A 20,541-nucleotide genomic window follows, 5' to 3' on the forward strand; every position below is an offset into this window, starting at 1 on the left:
AGAAGTTCCACGTTTCTGCCTTTTCATTGTGAATCTGGCTCCCATCAGAGGCCTTCAAAATGTTCTTCTCAAAAGGAAAAATATGAAATAATTAGAGTGAGAGGTAGGCTTTGATCTTTTTATCTTGACCTAGATGAACACTGAACTGCTGAGCACACACCTGAGCCTTATTCAGGTACAGAATTGCCAAAATCTGTGGCAGCAGAGCAGAAACCAAAGGAAAAGCTTTCAGCTGATCCAGCAGTCCATCTGCTCCGGGGTTTTATGGATTTAATCTTTTTAGGAGCTTAAGAATTGGTGGAGTAAATAATTCCCAGTGTTCATCCCTGTCTGTTCTCTGAAAATCAGGGTGGATGTGGCAGGGGAAGGTGCTGCCAAAAGGAAAATAAGATGTCAGTAACCATTCCCTGAACACCTGGGATTGCTTGGTCTCTGACAGCCTCGAATATAAATGTCATTGTTGAGTTTTATCAGGGTTGGGGGAGGTGGTTCTGACAGAAAATCCTCATTTTTCCTGCAGTCAGTGGTGGAGGTGGGTGAGCAGGAAGGAGAACAGTGATAAAATGGTTTTTACAAACCACTCCTGGTTATATTAAAGATCCTGGGGGTCACTTGTGTGCAGGGATAACTGAGATCAATCCCACACGAAAATGCTGAGAAAGGGAAGGACAAAACACAAGAAATCAAGAAGTTCTGAAGTTCTTTTCCAGAGCAGTGTGAAATCTGTTCTTGCCCATATGGGTGTAATATTTTTTGAGCCTTTTTCTCCTGTGGGCACTATTGAGACACAAACATTCTCTTATTTCCATAAAGCTCAGAGGTGTCACCCTCCAGGTAGTCCAAGGTCTGGAAAAAGCAGGATAGGCTCTTGTTCCTTAAAAATGAGGATAAAAAATGGAGCTTGGTGAAAAGGAACAACTCTGCTGCTTCTCTGTGGCTCCTTGGTATTCTTAAAATCTCTTCCAGCCTCAATGATTTTACTCAGGACAGACTGGAAGTTGTTTTTGAGTTTCTCTGTTGTTTCTACAGCTCAAAATAATATTTCTGGACTTTCAGAACCAGGGAAGCAACATCTGAATGCTCAGTTTGTAGATCTGCAGAGATTTGATTTTATCATTTCAGGGAGGTGAGCTTTATGTGATTTGACACGACTTCAGCCCAGACAGCTTCACCTTGAATTGCTTTTAGACAGGCAGAGGAATAAAGGGGTTTATTTTTTTGTTTTGTGACTCATCTCTTGCTTGAAGTAGGTCAGAGGAATGTTGTCCTAAAATTGTGTGTGTTCCTCGTGGGTTTTATGGGGAGCCTGAGGAGTTACTACACTTTTACCCATTTTTTTTGGCTGTTTTTTTTTTGTTTTTTGAGGTCAGGAGAGATGAATCTCCCCTTCAGAGTTCAAAAGCTGCAGGTGGCAGGTGAGAGCATGAGAGAATTGGCAGAATTTGCTCATTTATTTTACACCCCAAACTTCTAAGGGAAAGATTTTGGGGGTTATTTTGGATAATGTGGGTACAATAGATCATTATGGGAAAAGAGAAACATTGGAAAGTAATATTTCTAATAAGAATATAAATAGGTAGATGTAAACAGGTGGATGAAACAGGCAGTAAATATGGATGTCAATGTTTTAAAGAGGATTCAGCTTCATTTTCAGTGAGAAATCACTTTCATATTTTGATAAAAAAGCTGCTGGGGTGGAGGGATGTTGCCTTTTAAACTTAAAAATAGCTGTGATTCAGAATAGATGGGTTTGTCAATGAAACAGGTGCTTTTAACTTTGTTTTTATATCCAAAATGCCTGTCACTGTTTTCAGAGTATAAACAAATAGCAAATATATAAAAAATGTTCAGGTATGGGAAACTTCAGGTAATTAAGAGGATAAAAATATGCTGAAGGTAGGAAAATCCAAATGCACAGTTTGCATTTATCCAGATTACAGACATGGGTTTTCCATCAATTTCAACTCTGGATGTAGGGAATTAATAATTAAATGACACAATTGGCAAAATGAAGAACTGAGGAGCAGAAAATACTGGGTTTTGGTTTTGTAAGGAAACAAGGAAAGGAGTGGTTTTAAAAAACCCTTGGAATTTGTGGTGGTGAGAATTCCCAATTCCTGCACAGAATTCCCAGAGGAGCTGTGGCTGCTCCTGGATTCCTGGAAGTTCCCAAGGCCAGTGTGGATGAGCTTGGAGCAGCCTGGGACAGTGAAGGTGTCCCTGCCATGCCAAAGGTTGGAATAAAATGATCTTTAAGGTCTTTTCCAGCCCAATCCATTCAGGGATTTTAATATTATTTGCTCTAAAACAGCACTTTCAAACTGCTTTTTATCCTTGGATATAACACAACTCTGTAAATCTGAGTTTTAATCTTTACTCTGCAACTTCAAAGCGATTAAAAAAAACCCCAGGAAATAAATCTGTGACTTATTGGTTCTGAAGGCTTTTCTTGCCTCAGAAACTTTAAGGTGGACCTGATCTCCCAAATCCTTGGAGGGGAAAGGAAAACAAACCCCAAATTTTGCAGCTGCACATTGATGGTTTGAACAGCAACACTCAGTGTCCCAATCTGGCTGTTCTTGAGGGAGAGACGAGGAGGATTCTTCTGAAAAGTGATTTAATGAGTGCAGCCATTAATTAAGCACTTGCTTCATAGGAAAACTCAGACATGCAGGGTTTTATACCAGCTGCTGGCTCAGTTACAGATTTATGCTGAAGACAAATCTTATTTCTACTTTGGAGAATTTCTTTATTTTTTTCCCCAAACCCAATGGACAAATCCTCAGGATTGGGGATTTTATATACCTCCTCCCCTTTTTTAATACAACTCAGCTGCTACTTTCCTTACAATCAATTTTAAAATTAATTCTCCTACTTTAAAATTAATTCTGTTCATGGTATTTCTATGGAAGCTGAAGCTCTGCTTGGAATTTTTTTTCTTTTTTTACTTGGAAAATGAATCAGTGGAAAATAGAATCACAAGTTCTTCTTCTCCCCCTCTCCTCACAACCATTGTTGTTTAAACAAGAATTATGGTATTTCCTAATTGAAGATAATCTTTAAAACATTGATGCTGCCTTTTCCTGGAATTCTAGTGATGGAAATAAAATTTTTTACTTGATTTGCATAGAGTTTTATCATTATTTTTTACAGATTTCTAGTGCAGAAGAAATTAAACCAGGAGCCGAAGAAATGGAAATATTTTCCTGTGCCTGTGGTTTAATTTTAAGGCACAGGTGGAAAAAATAACAAGTTTTCCTTTTGTAGACAATTCTGTATTTTTATAGCTCAATTTCAGAGAAATTCTGAGCATCCTTAGTGTTGGAAAAACAGGTGTGGGGTGGGATCTTGAATTTATTCACCTCTACCAGCCAAAGTTATCATTCCAGCATTCCTGGATCCTGATTCTTTCTTCTTTTTTTCTCTTGTGGAAGCTCAGGATATTTAAAAATCCAACTTCTCAACTTTGCCTGTCAGCTGGAGGAGATGAATTAACATTTCAAAATCTGTCTCTTACCACCTCACTCTTATTTCAGTGAGATCCCTCTGCTAATTAATGCCTTTCAAACCTCTTAAAATCCTTGGATCTGCAATTCTGGGGAAGCTGGGAAGAGCCTGAACCTTCCAGCACAGCAGCAGCAGCCAGGGCTTGCTGGGAGGGCTCTTTAGAGCCTTCTGAAATGTTGGAATGGGGTTTAAAATCCATTAATTTGCTGGGACATCAGGAACAACTGGGAATTTTTAATAAATGGGGTATTGGGAGGGAATTCCTGGCTGGGAGGACCTGGCACAGCTCTGGATCCCTGGAAGTGTCCAGGGGTATTTTGGATGGGGTTTGGAGCACCCTGGGATAGTGGAAGGTGTCCCTGCCCATCCCTGGATCTTTAAATTCCCTTCCAAACCGTTCCATGATTTTAAATATTCAAATGGTGTTTGGGGAAGGGAGTTCTTATTTCCTTCAAATCCTTAAGAAATGTTGGAGCCAAAGCAGAGATTTGCTGAGGTGCCATTATTTCTGTGCTGGAGCTGATTTTCTGTGTAATAAACAGCAAATTTTAATTAAAAAATTAATTCATATTACAATTCATTAAACATTATTAATGTTTAATAAACAGTGAAATTTAATTAAAAAGGTTTCCATTTTCTGATATTTAAATTCAAATTGTTGGAATATTAAGATGGTATTTGTTCAGTCTGAACACTGAGAGGGAAAATATTTACCACTGCTCTGCTTTTTTGTAATTAACTCCTTTTATATCTATAAATATACAGAGAGGGTGTGGGCAAGTACATGCCAAGTAATATAAATAGAAAGTTTCAAAGTCCAGCTTTCCAGAAATCTTCAAAGTTCTTACAGCTCTTCAGATTTCTAATGTTGAAATAATATTCCTCGTGTAACACATGGGAGAGTGGCTCAAATATAAAAGGTGTAAAAAAAGGTAACTGCACAAATATGTGAAATAATATTTTCTTTTTGGGATTTTGGGGTTTTTTTTCATCCATTAAAGGCAGCTCTGCCCATGCTGGGGGAGGGAAGGAAGGAAATGAGGTGGCTCTAAGTGACATCTGTGTGTTTGCCAGGATAGGGTGACATTTCTGTTTGCTGTTGTTATAAACTCCCAACCTTTTGGGTTTTTTTTTCCTTCTCCAGTAAAATTCCTGCCAGCTGCTCTTACTAAAAGCTGTGGATTTTCTCTCCTCCCCTTCCTGCTGAGGAGTGCTCAGGGTTAAGTGACCTGCTTTAGGTTTATTCCAGGAAGGGTTATTCCACTTTCTGCTGCTTTTCCAAGCAAAATAGAAGAACCTCAAGCTGAAAATAATTTCATAGGATGAGACCATGATTTAATTTTGGGAAGAGACAAGAATTTACCTGATCCTGAAAATATCCCAAATGTCCACATGCTCTGGTACATGTTTGTGTTTGCACATTAAGCAGAGCCTGAAGTGCCCTTGGCTGGCAAATTTTCTTTTTAATTGTCTCTGATTTGAAGAGAAAACTTCTTTATTTTCCTGCTCAAGAAAAGGAGTCACCTTTCCCAAGAAAGGAGGCACATTTTTTCCTAAAACCTGGCCCAGCAGCAAATCTCATTGAGGTATTCCCTGTCCTAAACATCTTGAACTTGCACCTGATTGCAGCGAGCTCCTCAGCTCAGTGAATTCCACAGAGAATTCCAGATCAGAGGGTCTTGTCCCATTTAATCATCTCTGCTTTGGTTGGAAGGTTTGGTTTGGAAAGTCCACAGGTTTTCCTCATGCCTGGAAGTGTCCAAGGCTGGGTTGGGCAGAGCTTGGAGCACCCTGGGATAGTGGGAGGTGTTGGAACAAGATGATCTCTAAGGTCCCTTCCAACCCATTCCATGATTCCACACATGAAGTGAGAATTTATGAGGAAAGATAAATCTTTAATTCTTTCTTTATTCCCTAGAAGCTGAGCTGCTTTTCTTGTCAATTCCCTTTTTCCCCTGGAGATGGGATAAGGATACCCTGTCCCAATCCTGGTTTTTGACTTCCTTTTCCCTCCTCTAAGCAGACTCAGGGCAGGCTTTTCTAAATTTCCCATGGCTGATCCCAAATAAAAGCTCAGCTGCAGAGTTCTGCTGGAACCAAATACAGTTAGGAGTCAAAACTCTTCTCAACCTTTAATAAACAGCCATGAGATATTTGATATTTCACATTATAACTATTTCTTCTCTCCTTTCTCCCCCAGGCTCTGCAGAGTAACCTGAAATATTCTCTGCTGCCCAGAAGATTGATCATCAGTAAAAGATTATCCCAGTGCTTGCACCCAGCCCTGCCCAGTGGGGTGCACTTAAAGGCTTTAGAAACCTATGAAATAATCTTCAAAATCATTGGCACAAAATGGCTTGCCAAGGATTTATTCTTGTACAGGTAATTGGATTTATTTTTATTTTTTTCTCTAAGGCACAAAACAGCTCACCAAGGATTTATTTTTGTACAGGCAATTTTAATTATTTTTTTTTTAAGGCATAACCATTTCAATCTATTTTAATTAACTCTTCTTTTGTCTTTTTTTTATTTTTTTTTTATTCAAAGCTCTGGTTTGTTCCCTCTACTGGCAAATGCAGCAATGTCAGTGAGACCTGTTCTTCTTGGCTTGTATGAGAAATATTTTCTCCCTCTCCAAAAATCCCTCCTGCCTGGTCTCCAGGCCTTTGTCATTGGGCTGCTGCCTGGCTTGGAAGAAGGATCAGAAATTTATGACAGGTAATATTAATTATTCCATATTCAATAGCCAGGATTTGGATTTTCTAGGGAATTCTCAAGAAGTTTCTGTCAGATTTCTATAAATAAAAGAGCTTCTAAAAGGGGATGAATGGTGGGAATTGGAAAGATGTTGGAGTAGAAAAACCTTTTCCCCTCTATCTTCATCCCAAGAGAAGAGGAAAAGGAGAGTTAAAAAAAAGAGAAGAGGAAAAGGATGGTTAAAAATGCAAATGCTGAGAGAAAAGACTAAAAAATTCTAAATCTATTTTTTTAATTTAAATTAAATTTAATTTTTAATACATTTAATTGAATTCAAAATTTAAACCTTTTCCCCTCTATTTACATTCCAAAAGAAAAGGAAAAGGAGAGTTAAAAATAGAGATGAGGAAAAGGATGGTTAAAAATAGAAATGCTGAGAGAAAATAATAAAAAAAATAAATTAAATTTTTAAATTCAATTTAATTTAAATTTTAATCTTTTTTTTTTTTTTAAATTTAAAGCTCCTCTGACTCCTGAATAATTCCCCTGACTCCCCAGACCACTGCTCTGGAGATAAATTCTCTTTAAATTCTGTAACATGAGAGAGCAGCTGAATTCTTTCCAATATTTCTGTATAATCTGACAAAAACATGGAGCAGGGAGTTAATGGGAGCTGCAGGTCAAATCTGAGCTCTTGTTTTACACCTTTTTTTTCCCTATTTTTGATGACATCATTTTCCTCTTTGCCTTGAACAAACAGGATCTAACAGGAGCTGAAATATGAAATATATTTCATAAATCTGGGGAAATATTTATGTTAAAATTAATTTAATGAGTTTTTTTGTTACATTTACATGAGGGAGTTTTTCTTTTATTTACTCCTTGCAATGATTCTGTGGTAAGAATATCTCATCATGAGATGTGTTAGGGTAATTTTCAATTCTTTTTCCATGAGAAGCTCTCCACTGAGTGTTTTCAGAACCTTCAATATTGAGGACTAAAATTAATCCATCTCCTGCTGTTCCTGAAAGTGAACAAAGTGCTGAGCTTGTGCTTCAGCCTAGACACCATTTCCAGCTCTGAATTTCCCTGCCTTTGTGCACTCACACAGAAAATGGAAAAGGAAAACTGCTTGGAGAGATTTTTTTAATAAAGAAATGGAAAAGAACATCACACTGGGAGGTGTTTCCTCTTCTGAGCTGGGCTTTTTCCTCTTCTCTCAATCTTGCATTCCTCATGTGGGGTTTGATTTCCTCCTTTATGGTAAATAACCAAATGTTACTTAGCAGGGAATGTGCTCCAGTCCCAGGATTTGCAGTGGGATGGGCTGGAATTCATTTCAAGGGGTCCTGTGTGCAATTTGTTGTTTTATCTCATGGAATCCCAGAATGGTTTGGGTTGGAAGAGACCTCAGAGCCCATCCCATCCACCCCTGCCATGGCAGGGACACCTCCCACTGTCCCAGGCTCTGCTCCAATTCCTTTCCAGCCTTGCCTGGGACACTTCAGGGATCCAGAGGATTTCACCTCTTCTTTTTCTTCATCCAGTGCCTTAAAAATTAACCCTGTTGGTTTGAAAGTAGGAGTTTTTAGGATAACCTCCAGCTGCCAGACTGATAAAATTGGCTTTCAGACTTCAGCATCTGCTTAAATAACTTCCAATTCATCTTTGCACACCTCTGACAATAAACATTCTGCAGTCAGAGGTGCTGCAGTTGTTTGGCCAGAGCTAAATATTTGCAAATATTTCCTGGAGAATTTTCCAGTGTGTGAACATAGACTTTGTTTTAGTGACAAAGAATTGAGTGGGTTTGATTATTTTTGTAAAATGAGATTCATCCATCACCAGCTGGGATAGGGGAAGGTTCCCTGCCCATAGCAGGGGGTGGAATAAGGTGATTTTTAAAGTCCCTTCCAACCCAAACCATCCCAAGATTCTGTGATAAAGGGGAATCCTGATAACACAAAGCTGCAAAACATCAAATAAACAACGCCAGCTCTATATAATTCCATTTCTGTGGTACAAAATCAGCCAGCAAAGGGTTTTTTTCTGTGTGTGTGTGTGCAGAACAGATGCTCTGCTGGTGAAGCTGTCCCTGCTGATGGGCCAGGAGGTGTTTTATGGAGCTCTTTGGGGCAGTGTCCTGGGCAGCCCTTCCATCAGGCTCCCTGCTTCCCTCTTCATTGTCAGCCACATCAACAGAGAACTCTCTGGCAAACAGCAGAAATTCATGCTTGGCACTGATTATAAACTCACAGTAAGTTCATTTTTCCACCCCATAAACCCTTTCCCTGGATTAAATTAGGATGCCATGCAATTAGAAGTATTTTGAGAGGAGAGACTGAAAGGTCTGTGCTCTGAAATTGCTTCATCCATTTAATTTGAAGAGCAGCTTTTCTGGTTTCAGTGTTTAATGTGCACTTCCCAAAGTGTTTGCTGCTCTGAAATTTTCTGTCTTTTTATTTTTCCAGTAAAATGGAGATCTTCTGTAGGGGAGTAATTTGTGTTGAGTGATGGAATAAGTGTAAGGCTAATTAGGTTAATATCTGTATTTTGGGAGGTTTTACATCTTGTAACTCTGGGACATTCTGTGCTGTTACAAACCCAATATTAACAATTATTTTAATAACCACAAAAATTTGTTAATGAACTCACTTTGGGTGCAGGAGTTAAATTGTAATTATCCTCTTATTTAAACAAAATATTGTGCATAGGTAGCCAAATTTCCTTATTTTCCCTCCCATTTGGTAGCAAAATCAAATAAAATATTGTGTTTTCCTTTTCCAGATAAAGTCTCTGTGTGTGTCAGTGCTGGATTCCAATGTCCTTGTGCAGAGGAACACTCTGGAAGCCATCCTCTTCTTCTTCCCATTTTATACAGCTTTGGTAAGGGGATTATTATGGGATTTTCCCATGGAAGGTGTGTTCTGTGCAAGCAGCCCAGCTCCCACCTCTGTTATTGCCAAATGGCTGAATTTTGAACCTTCAAAGTCCATGAATTTTGGGATTTCTTGTGCCCCATCAGTTTGAGGAGGGCAGGAGACTCTGCTGCTTCTCAGAGTCTTTACAGCTTCCAAGGCTGAAGAAATGATCTCACAGGAGCTTTTGGGGGATGTTTGGGATGTGCTTGAAGTATTCAGCCCTGAGCAGCTCATGTGGAAAAAATACGGAATTTATTCAAGTAGGATTTTAGAATTTAGAACTGTCCACATGAAGTTATTTCTGGTAAAGACCAGGGAAGAAAATCCTCCTTGAAACAAAAGTTGTTCCCATTGTTTCCTCACCTCCGTGTAGCACAGGCAATGTTTAGGGTGGAGGAAGGATTTTTAAGGCTTAAGGAGAGGAGAAGCTTTGGGCTGAGCTCAGGGTGGCCTTGCAGGGCCTGAAGGAGCCCCAGGAAAGCTGGAGAGAGACAATTGCCAAGGGCTGCAGGGCCAGGAGCCAGGGAATGGCTTCAAACCAAAAGACTGTAGGGTTAGGTGGGATATTGGGGAAAAAATTCATCCTTGGGAGGGTGGGGAGGGGCTGGGATGGAATTGCCAGAGCAGCTGGGGCTGCCCCTGGATCCCTGGCAGTGCCCAAGGCCAGGCTGGACATTGGGAGCTCCTGGGACAGTGGGAGCTGGCCCTGCCATGGCAGGGCTGGAACAGGATCTTAAAGATCCCTCCCATCCTGTGACTCCATGATCCCACTTTTCTCAGATCCCTTGAGACTGTGTCACATTCTTTGACATTTTTAGCACACAAACCATTTTCCTGTCAATGCTTTGTTAGCTTTTCCCCAAAACATTAATATTCCCATTTCAAAAACCCAACCCATCACCAATTTGACTCCTTTCAGTGCTTAGCAACAGCTGAAAAATCTTTCTTTTCCACCCTAGGACAGCAAGGAAAGCACCATCCTGCTGAGAAGGGCTGATCTGGTTTACATCCTGTCAGCAGCCACTCAGACACTGCTGAGGAGAGACATGTCCCTCAACAGGAGATTGTATGCATGGCTGCTAGGTACTGTGCAAAATCCAGGGATTTTCAATGTTCTGGATGCTTGAGAGCAAAAAAAAATAATAATAAAGATCAGTGTTTAAAGTTGAAATACACTTATTTAGCTGGAGCTACTTTAGATGAAGTTGTGTTTATTTGCTATTTATGGAGTGCCTTAATACAATGAAACTTTTGGCAAACAGAGGTGAATTTATTTCTCTCTGAATCCCAGGGTAACTGATAGGTGCTGGTTCCACCCACAGCTTGTTGTGAAGTGGTTCAGTGGACTAAAAGGACTAAAAGTTACTGTTTAACCTTATTTTTCTGGAAGAAATAGTGATTCCCACTGTATTTGGCCTTGGTTTTGGTTGATGTGATGTGCTGAACATCTGGATGCCCTGAGACTGGGACCTGTGGGTTGTTGAAATGCCAAAGATGAAAAATGCAGTGTGAATTCAGCAGAAACCCCTCAGTGCTGCTCTCTGAGCTCCTCCTGCCTCTGTTTTCTTGCAGGCTCTGATATTAAAGGTGGCACTTTTGCTCCAGAGTCCACCACTTCTGAAGACCATGCTGTGTATTTCTTTGGAAAATACTCTAAAGATCTTTTGGTTGAGGTTGGTGTTCATTTTGTACAGATATATTCCAGAGAAATTCATGATCCTTTACATTTTAGCTCAAACTGTGTCCAGAATTATTCCTAATTATTGGTTTGTCCCTCCCTCCCTGTTCCTGTGGTTACATTTCCATCTATCTCAAAGCCTCTGTGCTGCATTTATCCCAGTATTGGATAGCTTATGGAATCTTAAGGAAACCAAAGGGAAGCATCTTGGCTGAACTACCTGAATTATTTAAAAGTGTTTCTCTGGACAAGATCAGCCCTTGAGTAGAGATGCTGGGAAGATGGAATTGATTTGTTTACCCTGGATGGAAAATTTGAGTTCATTTGTAGTCAGCCCTAAACAAAATCAAATATAGGAACACTTCAGCCCTTAATGATGTCTCTGATGGGTAACATTGTGATGTTTTCCTTTTCCTAGAGCTTGATTGTGATTCTGCACCAGAAATTCCCAGAGTCTGACCCAGAGGAACAGCACCAGGCTTACCTCAAACCCTTCCGGATCCTCATCAGCCTCCTGGACAAACCTGAAATAGGTAAAGTCTTTGTCCCAAATCTCAGTAGGACTTAACAAAACCCAGCACAGTCCTAATCCTGACTCTGTTGTGTGGGAGTGTGCAGGAGGCTGCTCCTTGCAGTGGCCCTGCTCTGGAACAAATTCCCTCTCCAGGTTCCCTCTGGCTGTCCCACAGAGCCCTGCAGAGCATGGATGGATCCCAGGGAGGGAAATGCAAATCCGTGCCCTCCTGGAGGGTCAGCACAGCCCAGGCTGGGGGTTGTGCCAACCCCAACCCTACAGGCTGGGGACAGAGTGTCCTGAGAGCAGGAAAAGCCCTGGGGGTGCCGGTGCCAGGGGCTGGACACGAGCCCAGGGGTGCCCAGGTGGGCAAGAGGCCCCTGGCCCCTGGGCTGGGTGAGGAATTGTGTGTCCAGCAGGAGCAGGGCAGGGATTGTCCCTCTGTGCTGGCTCTGAGAGGCCCCTCCAGGGCTGGCTCCAGTTGTGGCTGGTGCAGGAGAGCCCTGGAGGGGCTGGAGCGTGTCCAGGGCAGGGAACGGAGCTGGGAAGGGGCTGGAGCCCCAGGAGGGGCTGAGGGAGCTGGGAAAGGGGCTCAGCCTGGAGCAAAGGAGGCTCAGGGGACCCTTGTGGCTCTGCACAAGTCCCTGGCAGGAGGGGACAGCCAGGGGGGTCGGGCTCTGCTGCCATGTCCCAAGGGAAAGGAGGAGAAGAAATGGCCTCAAATGGCACCAGGGGAGGCTCAGGGTGGAGATTGGGAAAGAAAATTTCCCTGGAAGAGCGGTCAGACCTTGGGATGAGCTGCCCAGGGAGGTTTGGAGTCACTGGAATTGTCCAGAGGAGTCTGGATGTGGGGACAGGGTTTGGGGTGATTGTAGTGGTTTAGATTGAGACACCCCGAGCTTTTGTGGGAACAAATTCTCCACTTTGGGGAGCTTGGAGGCCACACACTACAGCCTCAGGCTTCTTTAAATGTCAGTTAATGTCAAACCAGCACAGTGATGCTGGTGGGGCAGGGGTGGCACTGGGTGATCCTGCAGGGCTCTTCCCACCTTGCTGATCCTGGGATTGTGTGCCTTGTGCTGGCATCTGAGGGACACTTAGAAAGAAACACTTCCACCCTTGTGTCAGTATTCCTCCTGCTCCTTGGAGTTTATCTGCTGGAATGCTTTTCCCTCTCCTGTGCCTGTCCTGCTGTGTCCATGCAGCACCAGGAGGATGAGGTTCTGCCCATCCTTATTTCAAGGGTAAATTCACCTTTCTGCACTAAAAAATTAAACCAAACTGACTTGACAAAATTTTTAAAATGTTTTGGGTGGGAAGTGATGCTGCCAGAGAGGTTGTTTCCATTATAAATGTATTGATTAATCTGATTTAGAAAGTAAAGGAGAGACATTGCCCTACTGGATGTGTTGGTTGGCTGCCTGACAATCTGCATTAACCCAAAGTACAAATAAAGGGATAATAAATCCCTTTTAAATCAGGGATATTTAGCTCAACTACATTATCCAGTTTAATCTTTCCAGTCAGCACACAAAGTTGGATTCCTTGAGCCTTAAGCCATTAAGACTTTCACTCTCTTTAGAAATGGATTTAACAATGCAACAATTATTTAAAGGTATCAAACATAACAAGCTTTGACCTTTTCTGCTATTCTTAGTCACTTAAACTTTTATATTTTCATTTGTAAAAGCGCTCATTGCAATGAGTTAAAACTAAAAATACTTTTTTTTTTTTTTTTAATTATTCCAAGTTTAGGCCACCAAAATTATTATTTCTTCCCTTCCTCTGTAGACAACTCCTGGATTCTTTTTTCCTTTTCCTTGCAGGGCCACAGGTTGTTGGGGATCTGTTCCTGGAAGTTCTTAGAGCTTTTTATTCCTACTGCAAAGACACCCTGGGTTCTGATCTCAAACTCAGCTACAATCAAAGTGGCAACATCCTGGCAAGGTATGACAGATTCCCAACTCTGAGCTGAAACTGGTTCATTTTTTTAAAGCTAAGTGATTAAAACAAGGAGTTTAATGAAGTTTTGGGTTCTAACAAAGTGACTTTCTGGACAGAGGATGAGATTTTTCTTTGCCTTCCCCTTTCCCCACACACAGTGAATTTCTCTTGGATTAGCAGGGAATAAAAATGAAGTTTGCTGCATGGAGTAACCACAGTGACATCAGGCTGCTGACAGAGCTCAGCTTTGTGATTTCCATCATCTGAAAGATGCTCCTGCTATTCCAGAATGATTTAATCTTTGATTTAAAAAATAATCAACATTTTTTAGCTTGTAGATAAAGGGAAAAAGAGATTTCAGAGTCCATCAGCTGATGTGATGTGAATCCTCAGTGACATCTGCTTTTCTTTTCCTCTTCTTTCCCTTCCAGTGCAATCAAAGAGAACAAAAACGCTTCAGAGATTGTCAAAACAGTGAATTTGTTGATCACATCCTTAAGCACTGATTTCCTCTGGGATTACCTGACCAAATGCTTTGAAGATTGTTTCAGGTGTTTATGTTGTGCTCTCAAAAATGCCACTTCAGAGCTGTCTGTTCAGGATAATAATATTTACTGAAGCTTTTAAGGGACATCACACATGCTAGAGCCAGCCAGATCTGTAAGTTGTGTCCACAAATAATTCAGGAATGCAACCAGGTAAATAATTAGATGGAAATTTCAACCTGGGAACAAAAGAAATTCCTTTCAATTCAACAGAGGAAGGGAAAAGGGTTGGGAGGGGAAGTGGAAAGGTCTTTATAGAAGAAAAATCAAAGATACTAAATGGGCTTTAAGGTCTCTCTCCAACCCTCTATTGGATGACATCTCTCATTTTATCATTTTCTAACTCTAAGAAGATTCTGCAATCTGAAAATTATCAGCTCTTCATCATACCACACTGAGTTGAGGTTGTTTTGACAGGATATTTTCTCCTGCTGTGTTAGGAGCCCTTTGCCTTAGAGCTGTTCAGTATTTTGTGCTGATTTTAATGAACCTTTTTTGCTTGTAACCAGAATTTTGCCAAACCCTTACATAAGAATGTTTCTTTCACTCCAGAAACAAATCCACAGGGATGAGGTATCCTCTGGAAAGTGTGAGCACTCCTCCTACCATCTCAGAGCTCTGCACACTGCTGGTGTTCCTGCTGGATGTCATTCCTTTGGTAAGGCTGGGTTTATCAGTCACTGGTCACTGATGGATGAGATGGGATAATCCCTTTAAACATTCCTTATTTATTTCAGGAGCTCTACTCAGAGGTGCAGACTCAGTACCTGCCCCAGATGCTCAGTTACATGGTGCAGTCTCTCCTGGAAAACATGGAAGTGTTGGGACTGCCAGAGCTCACTCATGCCTTAAAAACCTGTTTTAAAGTGCTCAGCAAGGTGCAAATGCCCCCTTCCTACCTGGACATCGAGACAGGGAGTGGCAATGGGGTAGGTGATTTTCAGCCCCTCAGAGATGGGTAAAACCCTTCAAAACTCTTGGTTTAAAGAATTTTGAGACAGAATTTAAAATGCTAATTCTCCTTCAGCCTAGATGACAATTGCACCTGAAGGGAGCCACAGGAAACATGGAGGGAGACAATTTCCAAGGGTTGGAGGGACAGGACACAGGGAATGGCTTTAAACTGAAAAAAAGTAGGGGTGGATGGGATATTGGGGAGGAATTCTTCCCTGGGAGGGTGGGGAGGGGCTGGGATGGAATTCCCAGAGAAGCCTCATCCTTGGCAGTGTCCTTGGAGCAACCTGGGACAGTGGAAGGTGTCCCTGCCCATGGCAGGAGTGGCACTGGATCATTCCTAAGATCTCTTCCAACCCAAACCTATAATTCTATGAAATTTTAAAGTAAAACAATAAAGATTTTTTGAAACTTCCCTTCTTTGACTCCTTCCAGAGCATTCTGCTGCCTTGTTACTCTCACTGGGTGTTCAGTTCTGGCCTGTTTGAATTACCTGGGGCACTGGAGGGGTTTAGTCTTGTCTCAGCCTGGGGCTATAATTCTGCCCCTGGGAAGGATGGGGTCTAAATGGTTTTGGAAACAGGATGCAGTAGCTAAAAACTGGAGTTGCCAAATGCAGCCCAGCTTCACAGCTGGCTAGGTCTGCAGGGCTTTCAATTCATATTTCAGTGGAACACAATGGGGCATTGTTGGTGTGCAAAGGAGCATGCTGAGGAATGAGGAATAAATGGGATAAAAGCAGCCCCACGAGCACAGCCTGCCAAAATCTGCCAGCAGAACAAATACCTGCATTTGAGCAGAAACAGTGCAGCAGATGGAACACTGCTCTGGGGGGAAATTGGTTTTAAGGGAACACATCCCTCTGTTTGATGAGTCAGTGTGTGAGGTTCATACAGATCCTAGTTGGCTTTTAAAGGGAAATGAATGGAGCTGTTTATAAACAACTGGGAATCACCAACAGGAATTTTTCCTTTTTCTTTCATTGCTGTTCTCTGAGTTAAATCTCTGTTGGCAGTGCCACATTAAGCACATCCCTATTGCTGTTGCAGAGCCCAGTGCCAAAGGAAGATTTGGACATAACCCTGGAGACCAAATCTGTGCTGCAGGAGGAGGAGGAGGCTCCATTCCCTCCCCTCAAGTCAGAGGACAGTGGCATTGGCCTGAGTGCCTCCTCCCCAGAGCTGTCCCAGCACCTGGGGGTGCCCACAGTGACCCTGGAGAGAGATGATGTCTGGAAAAAAGGAGGAAGCATCCAAAAAACTCTGTATTGCATCCAGGAGCTGGTTGCCAAATTTTCCAGCAAATACATTTTTGGGATGCAGCTCCAAGAAATGAGCCCTGATGGGATTGCAGCGATAAATCTGAGTGGGAAGGAGAAAAAGGAGAATGGCTACAGGTTCCCTGAGAGTGGCAACAAGAAGAAGAGTCCCTGGGATGCCAAGCAAATCACTGTGCCTCAGGTGAAACAAATGCTCTCAGAGCTGTTCTCAGCCCGGGGCTCGCCCTTCAGGAGCAAGAATTCCACTCCTCTCCTCTCTGAGCACAGCTCTGGTCACAAAAAGGAGAAGGAGGAGGAGGAGTGGGACTTGGAGCTGGTGTTGGGACCCCTCAGAGGTGACTGCAAGGAAGCTTTCTCTGCAGCTTGTCACCTGCTGCTGGACTGCACCACATTCCCAGTTTACCTGTCCGAGGAGGAGATGGAACAGTTGTACCTCTCCCTGTTTCAGGGGCCTGGTAAGAAAAAGTTCCTTTCCTGAGCATTTTTTGGATGCAAACACTGAAAGTTTGGCTATTTTCAAGACAAGAGCCAGTAAAAATCCTTTTTTTCACTCCATATTCTGAATTAAAGCCTCACCCACCTCAGCATCTGGGGTGTGCCTGGCAGCTGAGTTTTGCCAGGTTTTTTAAGTTCAAATTTGTTTGGAAAACTTCCACTTTTGGAGCTGAAAGGATAGAAATATCTCCTGGCCTGTACAGCCTTGCATGGTTCAGGATTTTCAGGATACCCATTCCTACTGTCCATGGGTTGTGTCCCCAAAAAAGGATGTTTTAGAGGAAGATTGGGTGTAGGTGGAAAATTTCAGCTCTAAACCATAAAAGAGGCAAAAACATCTTTTATCCCAAACCCTCGGGATTCAGAGGAGTTCAGTGTAACAAATAAGAATAATTTTGCATAACTGGAGGGCCTGTTCTTGGATTTCCAGTTCATTCCTTAGCTTTAGCAGGAGCTGTTATTGGCCTGAAGGTTAACTCACAAATAGCTTTGTGGGGAATGGAGAGGTGGGAAACTGGAAAATTGGTTTCTGTTCTCCCCTCACTCCATATTCCTGCTCTCTGATGATATTCCCATCATCTCCATGGCTGAGCATGGCATGGACATGGAATTCTTCCATTGTTCCCTCAGGTAAAGATGGCTTGGATTGATGTCAGCCACTTCAGTTACCAATTTATAAATCCTGAAATGACATAAATCCTCAGTGCTACTGGAAGAGCATCCATGGATCCTGAGCCCTCTGGAGCTGTTTGTGACAATGGCAGCTGGAAAACAAAACAGCAGCTCTGAATAATGGTTGGGAATAAACATAAAGGGGAAATCCTGTAGGTATTGGGGTCCTGCAAGAGCTTTCTGCTGGAAAAACAAGGAGAGGTTGTGGCTGCCTCATCCCTGCCATTTTCAAGGTCCATTCCAACCCAAACCTTCTGTGGTTCCATGAGCTATTGATGATGGCATCTGGGCACTCATTTTGGTCCTGTGACTTTGCTGAAAGGACTTAGTTTCAAACCCTTTCTGTCCCTTCCCTTGTGAGCAGGAGGTGATGCCAGCTTCCCTCTGTGGCTGAAGTCCCTGATGACGATCTGCTGCTGCGTCAACGACTGCTACGTGCAGAACGTGTCCATCTTCACCCTGCTGGAGGTCATCAACCACTCCCAGTCCCTGGCCCTGGTGATTGAGGACAGGATGAAGAGGTACAAAGTGTCTGGCCACAACCCTTTCCTTGGCAAGCTGCAGATGGTCACCCTTCCTCCCATTGCTCCTGCAGTCCTGAAGATGATCTCAGAGAAAACAGATTTCTACCAGGTGTCCGTTTCCTTTTCCTTTTTTACTGCCCAGCTACACTGACCCTCTAATTCATAGAATCCTGGGCTTCTGAGGCAACTTGGGAATGCCTTCTGGTAACAGGAAGCCAGGAAAGAAATGTTATTATTAATACAGTTATAAATAGAGTTCTATCTAGTTGTTTGCTCTTTTTCCCTAGAGAGTTGCCTGTGTGCTCTGGAATCAGCTGAACAAGGAGACTCGGGAGCACCACATTGCCTGTGTGGAATTGTTCTACAGACTTCACTGCCTGGCTCCCTCAGCAAATATCTGTGAGGACATCATCTGCCAGGCCCTTCTGGACAGGGATAAAGTAAGTCCTGGATGCACTGAAGCCCCTCCAGCACTGGGGAATTGTTCCAGTGCTTCCCAAATTTCCTGCTGTTCCTTCTCCATGTCTTCATTCCCGTGGTTGCTGTGTTTTCCAAGAGTCTGACAGGCTCTGTCCATGCTTTTACAATTCCCTGGGATTTGTTCAGCATGGGATTAGTGCTGGATTTAATCCCTGGGTACAAAATCTATCACTAGATATCAGCTGGAGTTTTTAATTCAAGCCCAAATCCTGTAGCTTTTGTTGCACCCCAGCCCCACCAATATCTATAAAATCACTTTATTTTAGCTTGATTTTATAGTGTTTGGTCTCCCAATAAGCTGTATTTTAAGTGAGCCAGTTATTAATTATTTTCCTTCCCTCATATAATGACAGCACAATTCTTTAACAGCTTTCACTACATTTTGCACAATAAAACTTCAACCAGTCTTTGCTATTGTTTTACTGTCCTTGCAATTTTGCAACATAAAAGTTTGCAAACCTTTTTTCCACCAATAACCTCTGCCTGGATACCAATGTGTTCCCATTTTCATCCAACTTGGAAACCTCCCCTAAATCTCCCTTTTTTCCTTGCCAAGGGGACAAGGCTGGAAGCTCTGTTCAGATTCTCTGTCATGTGGCACCTGACCAGAGAGATCCAAGGCAGCAGAGTGACTTCCCACAATCGTTCCTTTGATAGGTATTTCCACTTCCATTTGCATTTTTATATTTAATTGTATCATGCTTTGTTCTCTTCTCTGAGGTGGGGGAGGAGTTATCTGTAGGGAGAGTAAAAAAGATGAACAAAAGGAACATTTTGCACTTCCTTGGAGTTAATCTTTGTGGGGCATTTTGTGCATGCTGTGGTTTTTTTGGGTGAAGGAAGTTGCTGTAAAAATAGAAAGAGCTTCACAAAGGAGGAGTAGCTTTTCTGGAGAGCAGATATTTTTTTATCTTGCAGCAAATTAAATTCACCTTCCAAAGAAAATGACACCAGCTTCTTGTAAAAATAAAAACCTTAGTATAGTTTTACTTCCTATGGGATAAAATGAGATGAAAGCAAAAAAAAACAGGAAAGAACTTAAGAAGGGGGAGGATTTGTGTGGCCTTTCTTGTACAATTCCTGAACTCAGTCCAGGAAAAGCTGCTTGGCCAAAGCTGTTGGGAGCAGAGCTGAGCCATTGGCTGGTGCTTCCTTGAGCATGCTCTGGGTGTGTTCCCTGCCAGGATTTTATTGCTTGGTTTAACTTTTTCCAGGGATTTCAGCTGTCCTTGGTGCTGGTGGTGCCTTGGAGTGGCTCCCTAGAGCAGAGGCTAGACAAGGTTTAAAGAATAAAGTGGATGTTTATTAAAGGCCTTGGGCAGTCAGAAGCCTCCCAGAGGCTCCCCCAAGGTGGAAAATGGTCAGGAGTTTTTCAGACAATTCTGAGTTTGGTCCATTTACATATCAGGGGTTAATGCTGCAATTACATCTTCAGCTAATGAAGTCATTTACCCCCAGTTTGCTCCCCCACAATTCACTTCTGTTTGGACTTTTTGGGGCCTGAGGCTGTGGGGTGTCCTTGGATCTCAGGCCTAGAGGGATTGTTTTGTCTGACCAAAATGTGAAGACAGTGATGCCTTGAGAGGCTGCCTGGAACAGAGGCTGGACAGAATTAAAGGAATAAAGGGATTTATTGAAAGGATTCACCTTGGGCAGTGCAAGAGCCTGGCTGAGGCTCCACTCAAGAAGGACCCAAGATGGACAATGGGTCAGGAGTTTTCACACTTTTATAAGTTTTGGTCCATTTCCATATTGGGGTTAATTGTCCAATTACAGCTTCAGGTGATGCAGTCCCATCCTCCCAGACTGCCCCATCAATTCTCTGTTGTTCACACTTTTGGGGCCTGAAACTGCAGCAGTGTCCTTGGTTCTGGGGCTGGAAAAGGATTGTTGTGTCTGCCTGAGCTGTGGGGAGAACTTGCTGACACTTCATATGGAGTTTACAGTTACATCCTCATGCATTCCTCAGAATCTGGAAAATATGAATGCTAAAATTTAAGTCTTTAAGTAACTAAGACTTTATAAGGAGTTTAGAATTACACACTGATACAGTGCAGGATTTGAAAACTATAAAAGCTAGAACCCTAAGGCATGGCTGGTTTGTTCCTCAGGTCCCTGTTTGTGGTGCTGGACAGCCTGAACTGCTCGGACGGGGCCATCGGGGCGGCGGCTCAGGGCTGGCTGATCCGGGCGCTGTCCCTCAGCGACGTGGCACGGATCCTGGAGCCTGTGCTGCTGCTGCTGCTGCAGCCCCGCACCCAGCGCACCTCCATCACCTTCATCAAGCACAGCAGCTCCCCAGGTATGGCTGGGGTGGGCACTCCATCACCT

General features: G+C 42.7%; 1 protein-coding gene across 3 annotated transcripts in view; it reads left to right on the forward strand.

Annotated features, from left to right (window-relative positions):
• DOP1B (DOP1 leucine zipper like protein B) overlaps positions 1-20,541 on the forward strand; it is a 40,999-nt gene that overhangs the window by 3,287 nt on the left and 17,171 nt on the right. For all 3 annotated transcript variants that reach the window (XM_015632014.3, XM_015632025.3, XM_015632006.3), the window contains exons 3-18: positions 5,708-5,889; positions 6,055-6,225; positions 8,272-8,461; positions 8,992-9,090; positions 10,085-10,208; positions 10,698-10,798; positions 11,222-11,336; positions 13,144-13,264; positions 13,693-13,812; positions 14,359-14,464; positions 14,544-14,735; positions 15,810-16,494; positions 17,571-17,839; positions 18,018-18,170; positions 18,767-18,867; positions 20,322-20,512. In XM_015632014.3, coding sequence (XP_015487500.1) covers positions 5,708-5,889; positions 6,055-6,225; positions 8,272-8,461; positions 8,992-9,090; positions 10,085-10,208; positions 10,698-10,798; positions 11,222-11,336; positions 13,144-13,264; positions 13,693-13,812; positions 14,359-14,464; positions 14,544-14,735; positions 15,810-16,494; positions 17,571-17,839; positions 18,018-18,170; positions 18,767-18,867; positions 20,322-20,512 — 2,920 coding nt within the window. The remainder of the gene's footprint in view (positions 1-5,707; positions 5,890-6,054; positions 6,226-8,271; positions 8,462-8,991; positions 9,091-10,084; positions 10,209-10,697; positions 10,799-11,221; positions 11,337-13,143; positions 13,265-13,692; positions 13,813-14,358; positions 14,465-14,543; positions 14,736-15,809; positions 16,495-17,570; positions 17,840-18,017; positions 18,171-18,766; positions 18,868-20,321; positions 20,513-20,541) is intronic.

This window comes from Parus major, chromosome 1, assembly GCF_001522545.3.
Source record: "Parus major isolate Abel chromosome 1, Parus_major1.1, whole genome shotgun sequence".
Taxonomy (NCBI): Eukaryota; Metazoa; Chordata; class Aves; order Passeriformes; family Paridae; genus Parus; species Parus major.